Source organism: Danio rerio, chromosome 12, assembly GCF_049306965.1.
Source record: "Danio rerio strain Tuebingen ecotype United States chromosome 12, GRCz12tu, whole genome shotgun sequence".
Lineage (NCBI taxonomy): Eukaryota > Metazoa > Chordata > Actinopteri > Cypriniformes > Danionidae > Danio > Danio rerio.
The window spans coordinates 24,358,263-24,378,697 of NC_133187.1; the positions used below are offsets into that span (position 1 = coordinate 24,358,263).

The 20,435-nt window shown below is 34.3% G+C and overlaps 1 protein-coding gene across 3 annotated transcripts; it reads left to right on the forward strand.

Moving 5' to 3' along the window:
* The first annotated feature begins 122 nt into the window (after nt 1-122).
* mfsd8 (major facilitator superfamily domain containing 8) lies at nt 123-20,357 on the forward strand. 3 transcript variants are annotated; one of them, XM_073917732.1, is made up of 13 exons: nt 123-347; nt 666-702; nt 6,057-6,130; nt 6,514-6,557; nt 10,110-10,350; nt 10,854-10,967; nt 12,544-12,688; nt 14,442-14,500; nt 15,760-15,868; nt 15,950-16,084; nt 16,515-16,618; nt 18,693-18,919; nt 18,997-20,357. In XM_073917732.1, the coding sequence occupies exons 3-13, from the start codon at nt 6,100-6,102 to the stop codon at nt 19,201-19,203; spliced, it is 1,416 nt and encodes a 471-aa protein (XP_073773833.1). In that variant the 5' UTR covers nt 123-347; nt 666-702; nt 6,057-6,099; the 3' UTR covers nt 19,204-20,357.
* Nucleotides 20,358-20,435: the final 78 nt, after the last annotated feature.

Genomic DNA, 20,435 nt, shown 5'->3' on the forward strand with positions numbered 1-20,435 from the left:
GCAATCCTTAATTTAGTTCCGTTTTCACAGACTTTCCTGAAGAGCAGGAGAGCTGACCTATAGGATTGTTCAAACAGTTCATCTTCTAAGTGATGTAACCAATCACATTCTCGCTTCCAACCAAGGGCGGGACATTTTTTCAGATGTGGTGAAACTGTCTCTGGACAAAACTTATTCATGTTTTAACTTTAACTTAACTTATAAATATATCTTTGGGAGCATGTTAATTTCATAATTACCAACTATAACTATCATATCGAATGATTTTGCTTCTCGAAGACACTAATAAATCTGTCCAGAATGAATCACACGGACTGGAAAGAAACCACCCCGGTTTTCATAACAAGGTTTGTTACAATAAAGACTATTTTTGATTGTTACGCTGGGTGGTGCTGATGCTGCAATACTGCAAAACTTCAAACTGAGTTAAGAACTTTCCTTACAACAGTTATATTAACGTTGTTATTCGACTGGAAATTAGGTTTAGCATTAGGCTATGCATTTTGTAACATGGCATAAAAAGTATTTTATAATTTATCATTGTTATAATGATTCTTCTTTCTTAAAAAGAAATGAAAAAAGGAAGGAAAATGTTTAAAGAGAACATTTTTGGGACAAAGATTATTACTGTATGAGGCCATTTACATTCACTCTGCTTTGTTTAGATTTGGGTCAAAGCTGATAAAGCCACTTCATACACAAGTAAGTAGATCAACAGGATATAAATCAAACTGTGTCTCATCTGCTTGCCTTCTTCTTTGCCTCATTGACAGAAAATCTTACATCCCATTATCTTCACTCCCATGTGATTTGTTCTCCTAAGGTATTTACATAGTTGAAAATTTGTATTGATCATTCATTCTGCTGAATTCATCAGCAAAATTGCAGACACATCTATTTATCAAATCCTGTTTAGTTTCTTCATGAGTCTTAACAGTCATTTTGTATTGTATTGTATTGTTCAACTCGAATTCCAGAAAAGTTGAGGATGTTTTTTATCATGCAACAAAGTCATAAACATGCAATTTGCTCATTTTTGTTAACTTTTATTTAATTGTCGAAAGTACAAAGAAACATTTTTTTTCAACAAGCAAATTTATTGTATTATGGAAATATGAATAAATTTAGATTGTGATGGCTGCCACACACTCCTTTTAAAACAATATTTAATCATCTAGAAATTGATGATTGAAACTGTTCAAGTTTTACAAGCACACTTTTTGAGCAATCTAATAACCATAAAATTACCATGAAAGATGTCATTATGATGTCAGTATATGTTTCTGAATTCTGCCAATATGCCTTTATAACGATACTTGTGCAGACATTTCTCACACCCATACTGTTTGCTCTGCTATTCCTCTTTTACATATATGCTTTAAGACAGACTGGATCGTCTCTCTGAACTTTGAGACTGGGATCTCAATGTCTGTTTTTTTACTTTCAGAAGCAAGCTAAAACATGAACTCCTCTGAGTCCAGCACACATCTCCAGTGTGTTCTTGATTATCAGAGTTCAACTCTGGCCCTGAGAACCAGCTGCATCACTACTGCACACAACTGATGTACAACTTTCACTATTAACAAACATTCAAGTATGTGCAGGATCAGACTGTGTTCAGTGACAATGTTTTTTCCTGAGCTCCTGAGCTCAAGTTCTCCTGAACTCATGTGGCTTTATTTAACAACACAACATGTTTGTTCTTCATGCAGTGCTATCTGAGGCTCAAAGCTGGAGCACATTCAAATGGGGTTCCTGCCTTACTCTATACAGATTGCGATTTCTCTGGTTTTCCTCAATGTTTTCACAATGTTAAATATAATAGCTGGTAAAATATTTTACTTAATTGTGATTTGACGTTGAAAAATGTGATTTTTTAAAAATTTATTTGTTTGTTTGAAACACACTTTTACCACAAAATAATGAGCCATGATCCTGCTTTACTTGCAAATACTGAGATGCTCATTTTATACCCAACATTAAAGCCCTCATGTATCAATAATTTACCTGCTTATTATAGAGTGCTTCAAAACATTTTTATTTGGATATTTGATGATGGTGTCACGGTGACGCAGTGGATAGCACGATTTTATTGCATTTTACAAAAACGCCTCGACTTTTCTGGAGTTTGGGTTGTAAATGATTTGTTTTGATTGCACTGTTTGCTGTCAAACAATTTACCACCAGAAGGTGGAGGAACTGGTTCTTGAATCTTGATTTTCCCTGGAAAATGACAAGTCTTACAGTCATAACTTAGATGTTTGACTAGTTTTATCAGATCTTTTTTAGGTTTGAATTTGTTAATTTAGTGCCACTTGGCTTGGAAAAAAACACTATAGTGATTTATAGTAAATACTATAGTGTTTTTGAATCATATCAGTAATTTACTTAAATTAATCTGTTGTGGTATTTCTATAGTTGCAGTCTTAATACAACAACGGTATTTATATAAACAAACTACATCAGAGTAAATTACTGCAGTAAAAATAGTAAATAGTTAAAATAAGTTCACAATAGTTAATAAAATAATAAATTAAACTTAATTCCTTAGATTTGAGTCAAATAATTCTTTTAGCTTCAGTTTAAAAAGTTATACTTGTTTAACAATATATGAATCAACAAAACATTTAAAGGTAATGATACCATATTTCATACACACCATATTACCATTCATTTTACATTAAATGTATATTTTCTTAAGCAAATGCAATTGTCTTGAAAAATGTAATCTTTAGTAAAAAATATATAAATATTATTCTGCAAAATATATTTGTATAGCAAATAGTTTTAAAATAAATACAATTACTCTACTTCCCTGTACTGATTCATTTAGCATTATGTACAATGTTTAAAGCAAGGGGGTCATTAAATTTACATTTAATTCAAGTACCTAAATATTAAAATAAATCTCTTATTTTAAGCAGATAAGTCATTTAATTACAGTAACTAGTTTCTTTGTAACTGATTACACACAACACTAAATGTAATACACAGTAGTATTTTTAGTAGTATTTTTTATAGTATTTTTTCATGTTGTACATGCCTTTCTATTAACAACCAGTTTATTGTATCATTTTCTGCTAGTTGCTCAGCTTACAGTTTGTACAGGTGTGTTGATAAAACAAGATATTAGTTATGTTATCTTTGTACAGTTATGAGACAGAACAGCATTTCAGTGCTTTAAATACCTGGGAGTGGTTTATGAATTCATATTGAAACATGTTTGCTGCGCAGTAGGTAGTGCTGTCGCCTCACAGCAAGAAGGTCGCTGGGTCACTGGTTCGAGCCTCGGCGTTTCTGTGTGGAGTTTGCATGTTCTCCCTGCGATCGTGTGGGTTTCCTCCGGGTGTTCCGGTTTTCCCCACAGTCCAAAGACATGCGGTACAGCTGAATTGGGTAGGCTAAATTGTCCATAGTATATGAGTGTGTGTGTGGATGTTTCCCAAAGATGGGTTGCAGCTGGAAGGGCATACGCTGCGTAAAACATGTGCTGAATAAGTTGCCGGTTCATTGCGCTGTGGAGACCCCGGATTAATAAAGGGACTAAGCCGAAAAGAAAATAAATGCATGAATAAATAATTAAAATGCATGTTAGTGCATTTTAAAAAGCTGTATTGCACAACAATAATTTCACTTTTGTTAAAACCGATAAGTTCATTACAAATATTAACGGGGCAGATTTAGTGATTCGTGGTCCCCAAGTAGTTCCAGGCCATGAAATTCTAAAATGCACCTTTTGCACTTTATTTTAATTGATTTATTTAGCTGTTTTTGTCTTATATCACTCAGTCACCTTTTCTACACATTGTCTTAGTGCAAAACAATAATATCAACATGTAAAGCATCTTGTAAATCTTTTTAAATTATTTGTTTTCTTAAAATGAATTCACAACTAAAAATGATATATTAACCATTTTGTTTTTAAAAATAAATCTTTACCTAAGTTGACTGCTAGACTTGATTCAGGGTGGGGGACACATCCGCGCAGATGTAACAAACATTAAACTTTTACTTTCTTAGACCCTCGTCATAAAAAATATAATAGAAAATTATGTTATATATAATTTCTATGTATAATTTTTAATTCTATGTATTCATTTGGGGATCCTAAGCAGCCGCTTACCTTGCTTATTGGTGAAATGCGCATCTGAACATTATTAAACATACTACTCTTTTGACGATGCTGAAGGGCTTTTATTTTGAAGTCTCAGCGGTTGTTTTTCTGTTTCTCTATGGTTTCTCGCTGTTCACGTGTGTTTCAAGTTTAAGCTGAATCAACAACACCAATGGACTTTAGACGGCGCCTTTCGGAATAACGCTAAATTACTCCAACACTGCTCTGCTCCAAACCGCTACAATGGGAATATTATACATCGATCTGCAGGCGTTTTCGACATACGTACCGTGCAGCTCCAGACAGTTTTCAGTCATGTTGAAGTAATTATAAACAACAAGAACTGCGCTTCAATGAACTCGTCGTTTCATTTCCAGAAGCTGCTTAGTCACTAATAATAATGCCACTTGAGGAGTCCGGTGAAAACACTCCGCTTCTCAGAGACGAGATTATAAGGTAACGTTAACGTGTGATAACTGTATAATTTGTAACGTGAATGATATAATAACGTATATCAGGACTGTTATAAATGTTCTGAATTTATGAAATGAAAGTATTTGGCTTCGTTAAAGAATTCAAACTTAACAATGTTGCCAGTGTTCCACGTCACAAGGGCACTTTTGTCACTAATGCTCATAACATGATACGTCTAAAATAGATTAGGCTCAACGAGGAGAGATATGAATAATATCTATTGGGTTAAAGTTGGTTTTATATCGCACATTCATCCAGTGACAACTTGTGACATGCTTTCTATATTGTTTAACTTACCATGGTACTTTGAATAATGGGTCTGAAATAACATACAAGCATGGCTTCATATCAACATTAGCACTATTTATTTGACCATGAACAATGTTGTAATTTGATAGTCAGTGGCTGCTAATACAATTTCACCATTTAGGATTGGCAAAGAATACTTTTCTGAAATGATATTATTAAGGAGAAAGTCAGAATGTGCGAATATAAAACCAACTTTTTCGCAATGTAATATATTTCATTTATTAGGAGCCGTTGTCGCAATTCAGATTTAAAGGGACCGTTCACCAAAAAATTGAAAATTCTGTCATTCACTCATCCTTCACTTGTGTAAAATCGGTTTGAGTTTCTTTCTTCTTTTGAAAGCAAAGTAAGATATTCTGAAGAAAGCTGAAAACCTTTGACGTCCATATTGTTCATTCTTACTTCTTTGGAAGTCATCGGTTACAGGTTTTCAGCTTTTGTCACAATATCTTCTCCACTGTTCAGCATAAGAAAGAAACTCATAATGGTTTAATTGAGGTAAAGTTGGTTTTATATTCGCACATTCATCCAGTGACAACTAGTGACATGCTTTCTATATTGTTTACTATGGTACGTTGAATATTGGGTCTGAAATCACATGCAAGTATGACTTCACAACAACATTAGCACTATTTAATTGACCATGAACAATGTTGTAATTAATTTGATAGTCATTGGATGCTAATACAAGTTCACTATTTAGGTTTTGCAAAGAATACTTTTCTGAAATGATATTATTAAGGAGAAAGTCAGAATGTGCGAATATACCAACTTTACCTCAATTTAATAGCTTGCATATATAAGGAGCCTTTGTCGTAATTCAGATATAAAGGGACAGTTCATCTAAAAATTAAAATTCAGTCATTTACTTTTCACGTGTGTAAAATCTGTCTGAATTTCTTTCTTCTGTTGAATGCAAAGGAAGATAGTCTGAAGAAAGCTGACCTCCACATTATTCGTTCTTCTTTGGAAGTCAGTGGTTACATGTATTTTGCTTTCTTCACAATGTATTCTCTACTGGTCAGCATAAGAAAGAAACTCATAAAGGTTTATAACAACTTAAATTGTAGTAAATGCTTGAGTTAACTATCAATTAAATGCACGGAATAATTGAAATGATGTAGACTTAAATGTAAAACTTTTCCTTTTTTATTTTAAGTGATGGAGATACTGACAGAAGCAGATGGAGGTCCATCAGAGTCATGTACTTTACCATGTTCCTTAGCAGTGTTGGTAAGAGAAAAACATGTTTGCACATCAACATTACTTGTCAGATCAGTTAACATTTGCCTTGCAGCTTTTGTGAAGATGCATTTTGCAGTCTGGTTCAATGAACTTCAAAATAGCCATTCAGTTTAGAGTGGAAAACCTGCTGTAACTTGCCAAATCATTTTGCAGTGTCAGGACGTGTTTAACTGTGCAATTCCACATTTTATGCCTTCAAACCTCATAAAAGCAATATAGGTGTAATTAGAAGCATGCTGTATGCAAAGCCGTTTTCCTAGGTAACAGATTAATTGTTATTTGCATTATTTGCAGGTTAATTGCATTGTTGTTTAGTACAAAATAAAGGGGCATACAATGTATGTATTAGTAATAGCATTTTTATTTTTTAGGTTTTACGATTGTCATCACTTCAATTTGGCCCTATCTGAAGAAAGTAAGTTATTTGCAGTTACATATTAAATATGAGTTGTATGCAGAAGGACTTTTAATTTTCTGTAACATGAGTCAAGTGCTTCTGGTGAGCTGTATGCTGTTACAAAATCAGCCCATTTAAAGGTCTGTTTTAAAAAAGAAAATCAACAATCTCCACTGCCTGATTAATAAACAATATAAAGTGGTTCTCAGAATGTACAAGAAGCACTGCATTAAATAAAAATTTTACATGCCATGTCTTTAAAATATGAACATTTATTTTACCCCAGTATTTTCAGTGGAGTTTCTGCGGTAGCCGGCTGATCCTGATGGGCGCTTGCGTGTAAACGGCTTTTCATCTCGTTTTACGCTTAAACTACTAAATGAATGCTGAAGTCTTTCTAACTGATTATATTTTAATTACAACATCGATGCTGTTAAAGGAACCCTATAAAATTGAAAAACTCACAATAACCATTCACCAGATGTTTATCGGTATGGGAATAAACACTAGCTGTGCATATACCCTATTTCATTGTACTTAGGAAGTTAAATGTTTTATAAGCTCATGCATTGTAAATCAAACCCACAATTGTGGTGTTTACTAGCAGAATTCTTTTGTTTGATTTACAGGAATTTGTGTTGTTTGTTTTGTTTATTAATTTGTATTAAAAATTACTTTTTATGCTTAAACTTTATGCTTAAAATAGGACAGACATGTCCTTTGAAAGATGTGAAAATATCAGTAAGTAACTTACCATTCAGTTAATAATAATATTTTGCTATTTGAGTCAAGTGTTATTAGAATTCTTAGAATTTAGTTTTAATGCAAAGCATTACCTGTGCTATGTTTGTCTTGAATAAATCGAAGTGAGAAAGGGAAGTAGATACAGTATATGCATTTCATTTCAAAGAAACGTTTCTTAGAATGATGAGCTGCTCAACGGAAACTCGACTTCTCAGTTTTAAATTCAGTGAATTTCAGTCTAACCATCTGTTGAGGTTTGAATTTGAAGATTTGTTCCCTAAATAAATCTCCTGTGCAGACTTTGCAGAAGTATGAGATGAAGAGCAGCGATGGGCACCTTCGCTACTGGAGGACCATTGTCCTGCAAAGGTTTATCTGCTTGTTAAGTCGTGACATATCAGTGACGCATGGAAGTGAATGGTTTTTGAGTCCAAGTCGCTACTCATTTGAATTGAGAAAATATTTGTTTATGACCACTTTTTAGTCGTTTCACACATTAAAGTGAATTTTATAGAAGTGAATTTTATATAGTCTACACATCAGTCTCTGGACTTGCTGCATCACAAATACAAAATTGTAACAACTTATAAAAAATGATTCACTTTCTTGCTATCTGATATTAGGCATGGACAAATATATTGTAATTGTGATTTTCGAAAGTATTACATCGCTTTGTAAATGTTTGTTATTACCATTTGATGAGTGTCCTATACAGTTTGAAATAGCACTTGGACCCATGAAGCCGCTTCACGTGACGTCAAACTTAACAAGCGGATTAGTGTCAATCCGCATCAATAAGGGCTGCACTATATATCGTTTCAGCATTGATGAATGTGCACAATGTGCAATTCCGCAATAGTCACATAGCAGGATGTCAAGCAATAAAAAACACCTTAACAAAGATTAAATGTATAATTATTTTGTACAATAAGGATAATAAGTGAGTGCTTTTTTACCTTATTATGTTATTTTACATTATTACGTTACGTTATAGTGTTGTTTTAAGTTATTATTATTCTTTTTTTTAACAATTGTTTAGAATTTCTGTCCCTTAGGCCAGTGGTTCTCAAACTTTGGTACATGTACCACAAGTAGGACGCAAGCTTCCTTCTAGTGGTACACGGAGCAATCGCTGTATAATTCAAGTAAAAAAATGAACACGCGTTTAACCCTTTGATGCGTACGATAACAACGATGTGATCAGGAAATTGAATTTAATAGGCTTAACTTTTTATTTTATTTTCATTTTTCTAATGTTTGTTATGTATTCTATCATTTGAGATTATTTATCTCCCCATACGCCCCCACGGTTGTTGGGGGCGTATCTCGTATTTTTTATCCATGTTGACAGGTATAGTTTATTCACTTGCTTCTCCGACACACCTTGCCTACTCTAACAAGCAGTAAGCAGATCAAATTTCTAATTTAAATATGTAAATCCATGTCATATATTTAAAATACAAGTTAATATTTAGATTTCAAAGATATACAAATAAGACATATACACATGCAACATATTTTAAAATTTATTTAACAGAATTATATATGAATATTATGACATACATTAACCTATATTTATGAGGTCCAAGAAACATTTGCAGGTTTTAATGACTAGGCTACTTTATGATAATATTTTACATTTAAGTACAGCAGTTTTCTTTTAACTTTTTAAGAGCAGTGCCATTTATTAATTATCTTTTAAAATCACATTTTTATTTAAACTTTGACGTTTTATTTAACTTTTTGTTTTACCCATGTGTTATTGTTCAAACTATTCATTATGTTTAAAGTGGCTGACAATATTAAATATTATAATATAATAGTAATAGGTATATATTTTTTCTGCGCACATGCTGTTTGCTTTTTGATTCAACTACATTGCTTTTATCTGTTGCAAATAGAGAATAACATCTTTATTCCGGGATTACCACTTTTAATAAATACACTTGCATATAAAGTAAATTGTACCTCAAAGCATTTACTGGGGTTCGTGCCCTGAATCCACCAAGATAGGATGGCCGATGTGGGACCCACCAGGGATGGCCCACGTGGGACCCACCTGGGATTGCCACAGTGACCACAGTGCACCCATCTTCTGATACTTCCAGCAGTATAACAGGCCAATGTGGACCAAAATCTCTGGGGAATATTTCCAGTAACTTGTTGAATTTATGCCATGAAGAATTAAGTCGAAAGATTAAAAGATGAAACATACAAAATCAGATAAAACTCTGGAGGAAACGCTGGATAGCTTGTTAATGATAAACATGTCTCCTTGGTCTTATCCATATTTCTTTGCATGTTGAACACACGTTGACCACAACAGGAGAAAAAAAATTGCAGTTAAATTTCAAATTAATCACTTGCGTTAATGCACTAGTTTTGAAAGCGCACGCATGCACGCACGCACGCACGCACGCACCCACACACACACACACACACACACACACACACACACACACACACATATATATATATATATATATATATATATATATATATATATATATATATATATTGAATGGGACTCAATACTTGGAAGAACCCACCTGGGCTGTCCCAATTGGGACCCATCTGGTATTATTACTTATGATAATACTTTACATTTAAGTACAGCAGTTTTGTTTTAACTTTTTAAGAACAGTGCCATTTCTAATTAACTTTTAAAATCACATTTTAATTTAAACGTTGATGTTTAAAAAGTTGAAAAAGTTACAAAATGTTAAAAACTGATTAATTAGTTATATTTACAAATGTTTAATTGAACTGCCAAGTCCCTGTTGGTCTGTATATTGTAAGTTCATTAATCATGCTATGTCTTTTTAGATCGATGAAAGTGCAGATGCCAGTTTTTTGGGATGGGTGGTTGCTGCATACAGTTTGGGTCAGATGGTGGCCTCACCCTTCTTTGGATTGTGGTCCAATCACAGGCCTCGACGGGAGCCTCTAGTCTGCTCTATATTCATTAATGTCTCAGCCAACATTTACTACTCCTATGTCTACTTACCTCCCTCACACAACCAGATTCACATGCTCTTGGCTCGCACATTTGTGGGTATCGGAGCAGGTAAAAAGACTTTTTTTTGAAAGAATTTAATACATGCATGTAGAATATATTAAATTGATCAAAGGTAACAGTAAATATATTTGTGATGTATTTCACATAAATGCTGTCTTTTAAAACGTTCTTTTCACATCACAATGCTGAAAAATGTTTATCAGGACTTCATATAAACAGTGAATGGTACAATAATTATGCAAATTGATGATATAAAATGGTCAAATGTTTTTCGAGCACCAAATCAGCAAGATTCAACAACATTCAGCCTTGTCACCACTAAAATAAATGTAATTTTTTGATAAATGCAGTTTTTTTTAAATCGTACAGATTCCTTGCAATATGAATTTTTATACAATTATAGATTTTTATAAGATTATGATTGAATAGCAAAATAATATTCAATAAAATGTTTATTTGTACAACTATGCCTCACTTGCAGATGCAGAACAAACACTCATCAAACAAAGTCAAAGCATTTGATTTCTTTGCTGTGTCTTTCTGTCCTCCAGGTAATGTAGCAGTGGTGAGGTCCTATGTGGCTGGTGCCACTTCCCTGAAGGAAAGAACCAGTGCAATGGCAAACATGAGTGCCTGTCAAGCTCTCGGCTTTATACTTGGCCCAGGTCTGTGTAAAGTATTTAAAGCATGTTACTTGCAGTATATTGCAAAAATATCATTTGTTACTCTAATGAAGGCAAGTTATTGCAACGAGTAATTGCTTGTGTACTATTTCTAATATTGGATCAATGTGAATAAAGGCTTTTAAAAGTTCATCTGAAATCAGAATTTTAAATGTTTATTATTCAACTTAAGGGCTTCCATAGCAACTGTATCTCAATGTTCTCAACCAAACCCCTTTTGCCGCTAGTTTGCTATGAGGGAATCATAGATATATGTAAATATTGTTTTGGGATTATTTACAGTTTTAACCCAAAAAAATGACCATTCTGTCAGATGAAGAAGAGCCGGAGTCAGAGATTCAAATAAATAAATTAAGTTTACTGAAGATAGTTTGCAGTTTCATCCGCAGAAGCCAGCTTCAACACTCGCAATGAGTTCCTAGGCCGCTCTGCTTACAACCACAAATCAATAACAATTATACTCTCACATAACGTCATTACCTACATGTAGGTGTTCTTACCTGATTGGGTAAAACACAAATAGACTAGGAAAGTTTTCACATAGATGCATGCGTACAATTCTGAACAATATCTTAAGCATATAAACATCAGATATCCATCAGACTGTTTACAGCTCCAGACAGTTTTTTTTTTTTTATCCAAGGCTGTGTGTACTCTCAGCCAAACAAAATCACTATAGACATTTTAGATAGTATTATCACATAGAAATAACAATTGAAACAGTTGTTTTTAGTCCTTAGCCCTTCCGTTTCACTTGAGGTCTCCGTGACCTCTGACCTAGTTTGGTGGCTCCTGAAAATAGTCACAAAGAGACAGGCAAATGCACTGAACATTCTTACATAAAGCATTGTGTGTTAACTTATTCATTATTCAATAATCATCTTTAATAAAAAAATAATGAGAAACTGGCTGAGATGGATTGGAAGGCAGAAATCCGAATCCTTCAATATAAATATGAATATGTAAATATCTATGTGAGGGAATGCTCTGCAAAGAAAGCACCACAACCTACACAAGATTTAGTTTCAGTTGGAAATACAGTACATCAACATACTAAAATAAAAATCTCAGCAACATCAAGTTCACATAGACTTGAACTTTTTTTTCAATGTTTTTTCAAGTGCCTCGGACTGATGATTTGTTTGCATAATTTACAGAATCCATATCCAAAAAGTACAGACACATTATTTACCCCTGAAGCTCCTTTTGTTTGTTTTGGATGTTAGAATTCTTCTCTTTGTTTGACAGTGACAGCAAAGTACAGAATAGCTCTTTCTGGATTATCTTCAACATTCTTTAAGGCAGTGGTTCTTAATTTCAGTCCTCAGGCCCCCCGCCCTGCACATTTTGTATGTCTCTATTATTTGACACAAGGATCATAGATCTCTCTGTTAATGAGCTGATGATCTGAATTGGGTGTTTTAAGTTAGTAAGACTGCTATAAGCATTGGTTTCAATTATCATAAAAAGGAAAGAGAGGCTCTCTGTTTTAACTACATACACATTTTTACATATAGCCCCTTACATGAAGGGAATTAACATAATTTGTTTTCTCCAGCTCTGCAGGCTGTTTTGTCATTCATTGGAGAAACCGGCGTGAGTGTGGATGTCATCAAGCTTCAGGTTAACATGTACACAGCTCCAGCGCTGTTGGCGGCCTGCTTTGGGGTCATTAACATTCTGCTGGTTATTTTAGTCTTGAGGTAATAATCAACCCAAGTCTTTTACAGCATTTGACACCTGCACTGTAGTAATACTGCATGATAGCATTGTAAGGTCCAGCCAGCTAGTCCAATGACGGTGTCTACTGGTGGACGAAGGTTCACTGCTTGTTCGGTCTTTCCAGTGCACAATGTTGATTTACTTTGAACTTAACTCATATCTGACTACAATTTTAGTATGAGGTGGTTTAGAATATCAATATATTTATCCTATATTTATATATATAAATATATTTATATCTATATTTATATAATATATCTATATATATAAATGGAGTTTTATCTGACTCCATTTATATAACATTGATAAAGTTATTTTGTTTTCTTTAACATTGCTTTAGATTATGATTGAATAATCTAGATTCCTTATTGTATGTAATTCTCGTTCATTCAAATTCCTATAACATCCTGAGTCTTGTACCGGCCGAGTATGCAATCTCTTAAGCAAAAGCGTGTCAGTCTTGGTCACTAAACAGTGGCGATTGACGCTATCCTAAAAGGGCAGAACCCTACTTACTCAGATTAGGATAATTTTTATGCTGCCTCCATAGAGCTGCTATATCCTAAATCAAACTGAGCTATTTAGTCATATATTGATCATTACTATAGAATTAAGCAGAGCAGTCATACTTAAACTATTAGTAACTTTGAGTAATCACTATACTATCCAAATAGTATTATAAGTTTAAAAGATGAAGGTCTATCTCCTTAGATAACCTTTTATAGTCTAAGTATACATGAATTAATGCCAATGTGTTAGTCGGAGCTCTAAGAACATTGTATAGCTTGCCACGCTGCTCCGTCTACTGTGTTTTAGTTCGTTACTAACCTGTATAGGGGCTTGTGCTGTTATGTACTTAACGTAATCCACTAACACGAACTCCGTTTGAATTATTCAAAACATAACAATTTAATAGCCAGGTAAATGTGTATTATGCCAATTCATTCAGTCAATTCATAAACGATCAATACAAGACATCAAATTCTCAAAGATAAATTCAAGATTAAAAGATGCATACCTGACTTCAAAACATACATAGCGTGGAACATGAAGTTCCACGCTATGGGCTGATCTGGATAATAGAATCGCCCCGAACATTTTAGAAACTTTCCCTTTTGTAGAAAAATCCAAGAATCCCCTCAAGGAAAGGGGTGTGTAAATAATAAAAGGCATTTGCATTTAGTGGAAGAGTTTCTGCGTATAGCAAAGGCACACACATCACAGTGGTTCAAAAGATACCTGAAGTTATATATTTATTGTTTTGATTATGCCTATTTCTGAGGGAATGAGACCCTTATACCAGTCGCACTGAGACATTTCAATTAATATCAAACATGATAGATAAAGTCACATGGGTAGATTTAGAACATTCAGACTTTGAAATGACCATTTTGTTTGAGTACAGTATGTAGAGGAGGATTACATTTTCTCCAAATGTAAATGGAGGAAAGAAAGGGAGCTGTTTTTTCCGCATTCCCGCCTGCTGGGTTGTGGAGTCGATTGTCTCTGTTTTCGGCTCATGTTTGAATTTTCAAAGACATCAAAATATTTGTGATATGTCACGTGTTACAGATTTTAAATATTAAAACACTATGTGATTTTAAGACTTTATTATTTATTAATTTATTATTGTTTATTTTTCTTAATTATTTATTTTAAAACACAGTTTTGCACACTATGTACTTGATTTAAATAAAGCAATCTACAGAATTTAACAAGCTTTTATTGATTTAGGGAGCACTCTGTGGATGACCATGGGAACAGGATCCGTCCAATTAACTACACTCCAGAAGGCAAGAACCATAAATGTTTTTGAATTCTTTAGCCACCCACCCAATACACACCCATTTAAATTGCCACAGATACGCTAGATAAGTTTATAGGTCAGGTATAAACACTGATATTGAAAGTAGTGATCACATTAGAGTAAATGACATTTTGAAAGAAATTAAGTTATCAGTTTCAATAAAATATTAAACATGCGTTTGCCTCTGAATCATTTGTTCAAATCATTCTGAATCATTAGAGAGCATCTTCCCCCCAAAAAAACACTGATTTAAATTTGTATGCTTGAGTCATTGATTGATCAACTGTTAAATGATTAGATACTGAAATTAAAAATAGTTGTTTGTAAAATAGATTGTGGTGTCACAGTGGCTCAGTGGTTAGCACTGTCACCTCACAGCAAGAAGATTTTGTTTGCATCTAGTTTGCATGTTCTCCACAAGGCATGAACAATATATTGTTTCAGCATCGATATCACAATAGTCACATTGCAATATATGCAGTGTTGAGTCTTAGTTGATCAGGAGCTACAGAATTTAATTACTGTATTTATATGGAATGTATATTATTTATGCAAAAAAAAAAAAACTTTTCCTACTTTTTCAATTTTTTTCTTAATTATTGTCTTGTTTCTAGTCCAAACATCTACATTTTAAAGCAAAAACAAGATTATTTCACTTGTTACCTATTATTTACTTGTTTTAAGGAAAACAAAACAATAATTTTACTTGATACGAGAATATTTCGAAACTTGGACTAGAAACAAGACAAAGTAAAGTAAGAAGAACCTTTTTTGCATTGGATGATTCAATTTGTGTACCTGAATACTGTTAGATTCCCAAGAAAACCATCAAACATTGCTATTCAAACCATTTTGTAAAACTGAATTTGTATCGCAATATTTATTAAAGAAAAATAAAATCTTGCAACATCAGATTTTTCTAATACCATGCAGCCCTATTCTTCACACATCTTGGCAGTCTGGTTTCTACTCACAATCCAAAGACAAGCAGTATAGGTGAACTGTATGATCTTAAATGGCCTTAGTGTGTGGTTGTTTCCCAGTACTGGGTTGTGGCTGGATGAGCATCCATTGCGGAAATCATACTTGAATAGTTGGCGGTTCATTCCACTGCATAAATAACAGACTAAGCTGAAGGAAAATGAATGAAAATAGATTGCAGAAAAGTGGTGATTTTAACTGTGTATTTTTGCATTGCCATTGTGCAAAGTATTTTATAGTAATCTATCATCTTTCTGCCTTCAGAGCGAGTAGATGTGCCTCCTGAGGTTGAAGGTGATATCGACCATATTGCAGTGTTCACATCTAACGTCCTTTTCTTCATCATTCTCTTTATTTTTGCTGTGTTTGAGACGTAAGTGATGATCCTAAAATCTTCACTCATATTTACGTTTAATTTGCTCTTATTTCAATTATGCGCATCATTTGCCTGCAGTATATCTACTCCTCTGTCAATGGACATGTTCGCATGGACAAGAAAGGAAGCTGTTTTGTATAATGGCATCATATTGGCTGCCATAGGCTTTGAGTCCATCCTCGTCTTTCTGGTGGTAAAAGTGGTTTCAGCACGGTAAGAAAAAAGTTTACGATTTAATTTTGAACAGCTTAATACTGATGTACTTTAGGCTATTACATATATACTGTTTTATGATCTATACCATTTTGCTGTACAGTATTTCTTAATTCCAGTAATATCCAAAATACTTTTCAGTATTACACCTGCTGTTTTTTCACAACCAAATAAAGTTACTTATTTTGTCATCTTTTTTAAACCTTGTTCATATTGGTTGTAAAATGAAGCCTTTTCTGACTAATAATGGAAACGGTACTTTACTGAAGGACAGAATGATAGGATCTCATTGTGACTAGTCATAAATCCCCCTTGTGCGTTTTCTTCTGCTAAATCAAGCATATATTTGACTGCTAGTATTTGACTTCCTCTTGTTGCACTTACAGGCTGAGTAATCTGATTTCAGATTAAATCAGAGTTTGTTTTTCAGGGTAGGAGATCGGCCACTGCTGCTTGGAGGCTTGATTCTCATATTTGTAGGGTTTTTTATGCTGTTGCCATGGGGAAATCAATATCCTAAAATACAGTGGACAGGTAAGGAATCTGAAAAACAAAGAAAAGTTTAAATCTGCTAACTTACATCATGTTAATACAAGTCAATAACATGTCAATTTATTATTGGTTAATACATATAAACAGGTTACATGGTTTCTAGTTAACAGTTCAAACATGCTAACAACAATCTAATTAGATTGGATTCAATTTTATTGCCATTACACATGTACAAGTACAAGGCAACAAAATGCAGTTTAGGTCTAACCAGCAGTGCAATAGCAGCTAGCTTAGCGGTCAAAATGCTATCCGGTTAGCAAAAAATCTTTGAAACGCATTTAGTCTCTCCCCTGCCTTCCAAAGCCACGCCTCCTGATATCATGAATGCACAGCTTAAAGACAGCAATAGACTACCCAGTAGGGTTGTGACTACTGTTTGCTTAGTGCTTGGCCGACAGCGTACATTAATCACACTTATTTAGGAAGTCCGCAGGGTCTTAAAAAGTAGTAAAAGTTGATCAATCAATTATGAGATAATTAAGGTCCTTAAAAGGTATTAAAAAGTTTTAATTGCATTTTACGAGGTCTTCAATTTTGTTCAAGCGTTGTCCAAAGTGTTTGACTCCAAAAAACCACAAGTATATTTATTTTCTAATATTAAAAACAGCGTGTTCAATCTACGTGATTGGTTCTCGCGGGGGCGTGTCCGGCCAAGCTCCTCTATCTGGGTGATGTCACGTAATCTGCAACAATGTGACACTCTCCACATTTCACAAAACCATAGAGCTAAACAGACGACAAAATGGAAATAATGTAAGTTTGCGTACTCCTGGTTGGAGAGTGGATGAAGTCTGTCGCTGAAAACAAGCACCTAAAGTTTTGTTTCTTCTGAGCTTATCTGAGTTCTGTTGCATGGTTGTGCTCCATTGATTTATTTTACTACAACTGTTTGCTAAGGTAAAGGTTTGATACTGATTAGAACTTGTGGTGATGAGGTCTTAAAATATTCTGTGGTCTTTAATAAGTCTTCAAAAGGTATTGAAATTTCCTTTAGGATTTCTGCTTATAACCTGTTATTACTAAGCCGTAATTGCATACTTCACAGGTTGTCATTGTTCTAAAGTATATAGCAGGATAGGCGGAATAGCGCTATTTACATTTGTTTTGTTGTTAAACTAAATAAAAATCTACATTATCGGTGCTGTAAAACAGGGGTTCCCAAACTTTTCAGCCCGCAACCCCCAAAATGACAATGCTATTGACTTGCGACCCCCAATAACCTCATAGGTGGCTATAAATATAACACCCCCCCCCCCACCAATTCCCGACCCCCACATTGAGAACCACACCTGTAAAAGGTCCCTTATGAAACTAAAAATAGTTACATTAATCTTTCGCCGGAAGATTTTGGTGGCTGAACAACACTACTGTGCATACAACCCATTTATAACACAATCTGCAGAAGCTTTGCGTGATTAAACTACTTTTAAAACATAACATTATCAGTATAAAAGAAAACTTCAGCCATAGGGGTCATCCTTCCTCTAGCGTACAAAAGTAACTCCAATATTGATTCAGGATTTTAAAGTTTTGATTGAGCATTTGATTTTACTGCTGTCACTCTCTTGTGTGCACATGAACACACAAACATAGGAACTGCGTGAACAGAGGTGCGCGGTTGTTTGAATCTACATTTGTTGACAGACAGTTTAGGGTACTTATCAGAATTATGGGATTTATTTGGATGAACATTTTTTTATATCATGCTTTACACAGAATATAAAAATACATATAAATGCATTTAGATCATTTACTTTAATCAATACTATTGGAATGTGAAGAGACTTTCAACCAGCACATCAAAAAATGTTTCTGAAGACAATCACCTACTGCACCTTTACCATTGATCATTTCTGAATAATCATGTGACTGAAGATTGGGTAGTGAATAATTAACATTAAAAATTGAATTCAAACTGAATTGCAATTTTAAATTGTAATAATGTCACACTACTACTCTAAAACACAGAACATAATAAACCCCAAACCTCTGGGGGGGTAGTGTGTATTGCATAAAAAATGTATTACATTTGTATTTATCATCTCCTCATCAACAGACATTAAGAATAACACTATACCACCAATACAACTGGCACCCACCCCAGCCTCAAACAGTTCCCTGGAGCCCATTGGATGCCCGTCCGAACAGACCTGGTGCTTGTTCACCCCTGTAATTCATCTCGCACAGTACATCACCTCTGACATCCTGATCGGAGTGGGCTATCCCACATGCAACGTCATGTCCTACACTTTATACTCAAAGATACTGGGGCCCAAACCACAGGTAAAACACTTTCTACTAATCCTTAAACCAAACCAACATGACGATTAACCAACTTCCCCAATTGTTTGCAAACACAGGGAGTTTACATGGGATGGCTGACTGCATCAGGAAGTGGCGCGCGGACCCTCGGGCCTGTCTTTGTTTCACACTTCTACACCATCCTGGGACCTCGCTGGGCCTTCAGTGCCATATGTGGCATAGTGCTAGCTGCGATTGTAATGCTCAGCGCCATGTACAAGCGTCTCGTCGCCTTCTCCATACGCCATGGACGGATTGCGGAATGACGGCATTACTGACAGGTGCCCCCTACCAACTTCTTAAAGAGACAGTTCATATGTAATACTCCTCAAGTGGTAACAAATCTTTTGTGTTTTCTGTTGGAAACAAAAAGAAGATTATTTGAAGAATGTTGTAATCTGGTAGCCATGGAATTTCATAGTAGGAACAAGAAGACTTTGGAAGTCCATAGGAAGCAGTTTCAGACATTCTTGACAATATCTTCTGTCCTGTTCAACAGAAGTTCAGCATATTATGACATAATTGTCATTTTTTTTGGTCAACTATCCCTTTATAGACATGAACTTTCCCTTTAAGTGGGTCTGACTTAAACCTGTGAATGCTATTTAATACACGTTCATGCTAATCATGATTTCTTTAAAGTGATGATTCACCCAAAGCTAAGAATTCTGTCAGAATTTACTCCTTTACTTCTTTTTTAATTTTAAAAGAAGAATTTGAAGAAAGCTGGAAACCTGTAACCATTGACTTCCATAGTATTTATTTTTCCTACTATGGAACTCGATCTTTACAGCTTTCTTTTAAATCTCATAATCTTTTGTGTTGAACGGAATGAAGAAACCTCTAAAGATACCATTTAAGAGAGAGTAAATAGTGACTAAATGTTCATTTTTGGGGGGTGAACTATCCTTTTAAGTAGACTGTCTTCCATTTAAATGTGAATAACATTCTTTAGACTACTATTAACTGAGCTGTGAATTGATCTACTATTGGAGCAGAATGGCATAAATCATGTCACCGTTTAAAACGCACAGTTGCACAATCTAAACAGAGCGATGTGAATAAACCACAGTATTGACATTATTTGGCAGCTCCATGAGTTAATGAAGTATCGCAGGCTTATGCGGTTGTTTAAGCAAACACTTTACAGATTCTGATTGTTTTGTTTTTAATAATTGTTGCTAATAAACTGAATTCCTGTTACTGTTAAACATTAACACACATTCAAATTTCTAAGCTGATTGAAGTCGATGTTGAAGTTTGTTTTTAATAACACTAAGCTTAATGTACACTATGTTCTGAGCATTACTTGACTTTGGGTGCATCCTGAAGATTTAATATGATCACTGGTGATTGATGGGTGTTAAAGCACAGTATGAACTTTTCCTGAAAACCTGTAATAAACTAATGTTTTTAAAGACGTGAGGGTTGGTGTTTTCCATGAGTTTTTTTTTTTCAGTGTGTACATAATGATCTAACAAGAATGGATTTGTTCTTC